At 40.5% G+C, this 3030-nt stretch overlaps 1 protein-coding gene across 1 annotated transcript in view; it reads left to right on the top strand.

The window, feature by feature from the left end:
* LOC135195392 (neural-cadherin-like) overlaps positions 1-3030 on the top strand; it is a 258134-nt gene that overhangs the window by 148692 nt on the left and 106412 nt on the right. Inside the window, 2 exon segments of the mRNA XM_064221649.1 lie at positions 740-798; positions 2633-2808. Of these exon segments, the coding sequence (XP_064077719.1) occupies positions 740-798; positions 2633-2808 (235 nt within the window).

The raw sequence follows: 3030 nt of genomic DNA, 5'->3' as shown, positions 1-3030 counted from the left end.
CCAATCTATTTAGGAGAGAAGAGGCCATGTTTTTTTAGTATGCGTCATAAAGAAGGGAGATGAATGATGACACAGAGGGAACTAGAGATATAAATAGCACGATCGTGGAAGGACCGGGATAAGAATCTCTGCGTGATGCGGTCTTTGAGAAGACTTCCTTTTCTCTGAGGATCCGGAAGAAGTTCGGAATTGGCGAAATTCTTACGTGAGAGGTTTTTGTTCATTTATTTATTATTATTATTTTTTTTTTTTTTGACTTGTTGGTAAATATTTTTTTAAACCGATTTATTCCATAAAAGTTCACGTGGAGTCTTTTTATTTTTATTTTCTTCTCTCGGTAAAGATAAGAATTGGGGACATAAAATCATATCCAAACTATTTTTTTTTTTTACTTTAATGATAATAACTTGTATTATACCTAAAGAGGATACCTCGCAAATACGCGAGGTAAAGAAACAACTACATTATACAGATTATTAACCCAACTCATCCGTTGCCTCATTTGATATTCTCCGGCGTGTTTTGGATTCGAAATGTCTGAAATAAGAGTTCCTGTAATCCTGCAGTATCTCTTAAGTACTACCTACAATATTAATAGGAAAAACTTTTGAACATTTTCAATCATTTATGATTATGCATTCACCCTCGTATCAAGCGCGAAACACTTGATACGTATAAACCTGGACTAGGAGCTATGTTCCAGCATTACCGTTTATATTGTTTTCCTCGTTTTATGCAGTGAAAATTATGATGAAACACAGACATAAAATGGGAGAAAAGATAAAGGAGAAAGGGGAAGTAGGTGTTAGTGCGTGCGTGCTTGGGTGTATGTGTGTGTGTGTGTATTACCAGCATGTAATATCGTAGCAACAGTAATGGAATGAGTCTCTTTGTCTCTCTCTCTGATCATACAAAAAACCTCTTTATACCAACAGAAACCCATATATAACTCTTGAAATAAGTTTTATTGGTTTCATAATGCAAAGAATCGTTTATAAAAAATAATAGATACACTATGTTTTTATATAGCACAGTTTTAATAAGAAAATCATTTTAACCTAATTACCAGTGAATCATTTATAATTACTTATATGCCCTACTGTACAGCTGGTACTAATAAATGTATGTTAACTGAACTGGGAATGATGCTCTAGTGTTATCTTTGTTTCTATGGTGATACGTCTCGCCCTTCATACATGAAGTTCTACTACATTTGTGCTGATCAGTAGGCTTTGGGAATGATGTCCACTTCTTGTTACCTAGCACTTCCCATTGTCTTCCACTCATGGTACTGTTGTGTACTGGCGACCTTGTGCATTCAAAGTGCTTTGGACAGTGTTAACTGTATATATACATGTATTCTGATGAATAGTGCTAAGATCCAGTGGTTCATAGTGAGGAAACAAGGTGATTTTCGTTGTTTCTTTGTATATCACATGCTTGCCCTTGGCTAGTGCTTCAGTTTGAAGGGAAAGCAAAAACTTCTTACAAACTTATTACAAGCCATATCAGGGCTTGTAATAAGTTTGTAAGAAGTTTATGTCACCCATTGACATCAACCCTTATTCTTTTAGTATCTCCTGTGGCAGAAGCCACATGTGTGAGTGTGTGGGTTTGGCCATGTCTCCAGTGAAATCTGTATGAGAAGACAAGGAGGAATCAGAAGAAAGAAGCATCTTCCAGTAAGAAATCACCCTGACCCCTGAGCACCCTCCCTTTCTCTGTTCACCCACTACAGTTGTTTTGATAACTCCTGTGGTTCCTGTGAATGAAAGACCTATGTGTCTGATGAACATTTCAAAGTGAAGAGGACAAAAATTTTCAAGTTGCTGGAAGAATGGAAGAAGATACAGGTAGCTCCAGTCGCCCAGTATTCCCAGTCACATGGGACAAATGGCCCCCTCTTAGTAGCGGGAATCAAATAGCTCTCTCCCTCCACCAATGAAGTGTAGGCAGGGAGTGCACTTCCCACATCCCTACTCCCTTCACCTTGAAAACAGACAAACTTATTGAGAGTGATCACTCCAAGTGATCACGTTTTCCTCCTTAGTTGTCCTCTTCTCCACCTCCCGCTTCCTCAAAAAACCAAAAGGGGGAGCAAAAAGAGATAATATTGACCCCCTTTGGACAAGAGGATCAGATGAGAGCATGAGACCACTCCATCTCCCCTCTTCCCCAACAACAAGGAGAGACAGTTGAGGTAATCAATATTTTCACCCCAGTGAGATTGGCAGACATTACAGAGAGGATCAGTTGTCGCGGCATTGTCAGGGAAGTAGAAACAGCAGCTGGAGTAGGAGTCCCTGCATAAGGATAGAGACTAGACAGAGAGGTGCTGCTCTTTCTCTCCAAAAGTTAAGTCATGCTGCTCTAGTTGCTGAGAGAAGCAGCCCCATCTTGGAAATGACTACCTACTTTTCCCCCAGAGTAATGGAGAAGGCAAATGGCATGTGTAGAGAGGACTCCAGGGACAACCTTCTCTTTCAGAGACAGAGCCAGGGTAGTAGAGCTGTTCCATCCAGGGTCCAAACACAAATAGTGTCAAGGGCCAGGAATAGAAATAAATGATATGAAATCAGACCTCATCCTGAAACAGCAAATCAAGTAGCTAGGCTTCCCTCACACCTGCCAGAATAGGCAACTTAAGGACAGTGGCACAGGAATTCCAGGTGAAAAAGGTACAACCAGTTTGACAATGGCAGGTGATCTAGGACCGCCTCTCAGTCCTAGTAAAACTTGTACCAATGGGAAGGAGCCACCTACAATCCATACAGTGACAACGAAAATGCACTGGGCTACATCAGAGAAGTAGCTGGGTCAACTCATCCCACTACCTACAATGTGAGGGACAATAGGTGATAATTAAAGAACAACAATCTTCTATAGGGCTTCTCCTTCAGTGCACCACCCCCAGAACATTTAGCATTTTCAGATGCATTTGGGGACCCAGAGAAGTGAGATTACCCAAGTGGTACCTTTCAAAGACATTGGAGAGCATGAGGAGACCTCCATATGAGCATCAGCCACAAG

The sequence above is a fragment of the Macrobrachium nipponense genome, chromosome 16 (genome assembly GCF_015104395.2).
Source record: "Macrobrachium nipponense isolate FS-2020 chromosome 16, ASM1510439v2, whole genome shotgun sequence".
Lineage (NCBI taxonomy): Eukaryota > Metazoa > Arthropoda > Malacostraca > Decapoda > Palaemonidae > Macrobrachium > Macrobrachium nipponense.
The sequence above is the reverse complement of the archived record's forward strand: the minus strand, read 5'-3'. Positions and strand labels throughout refer to the sequence as shown.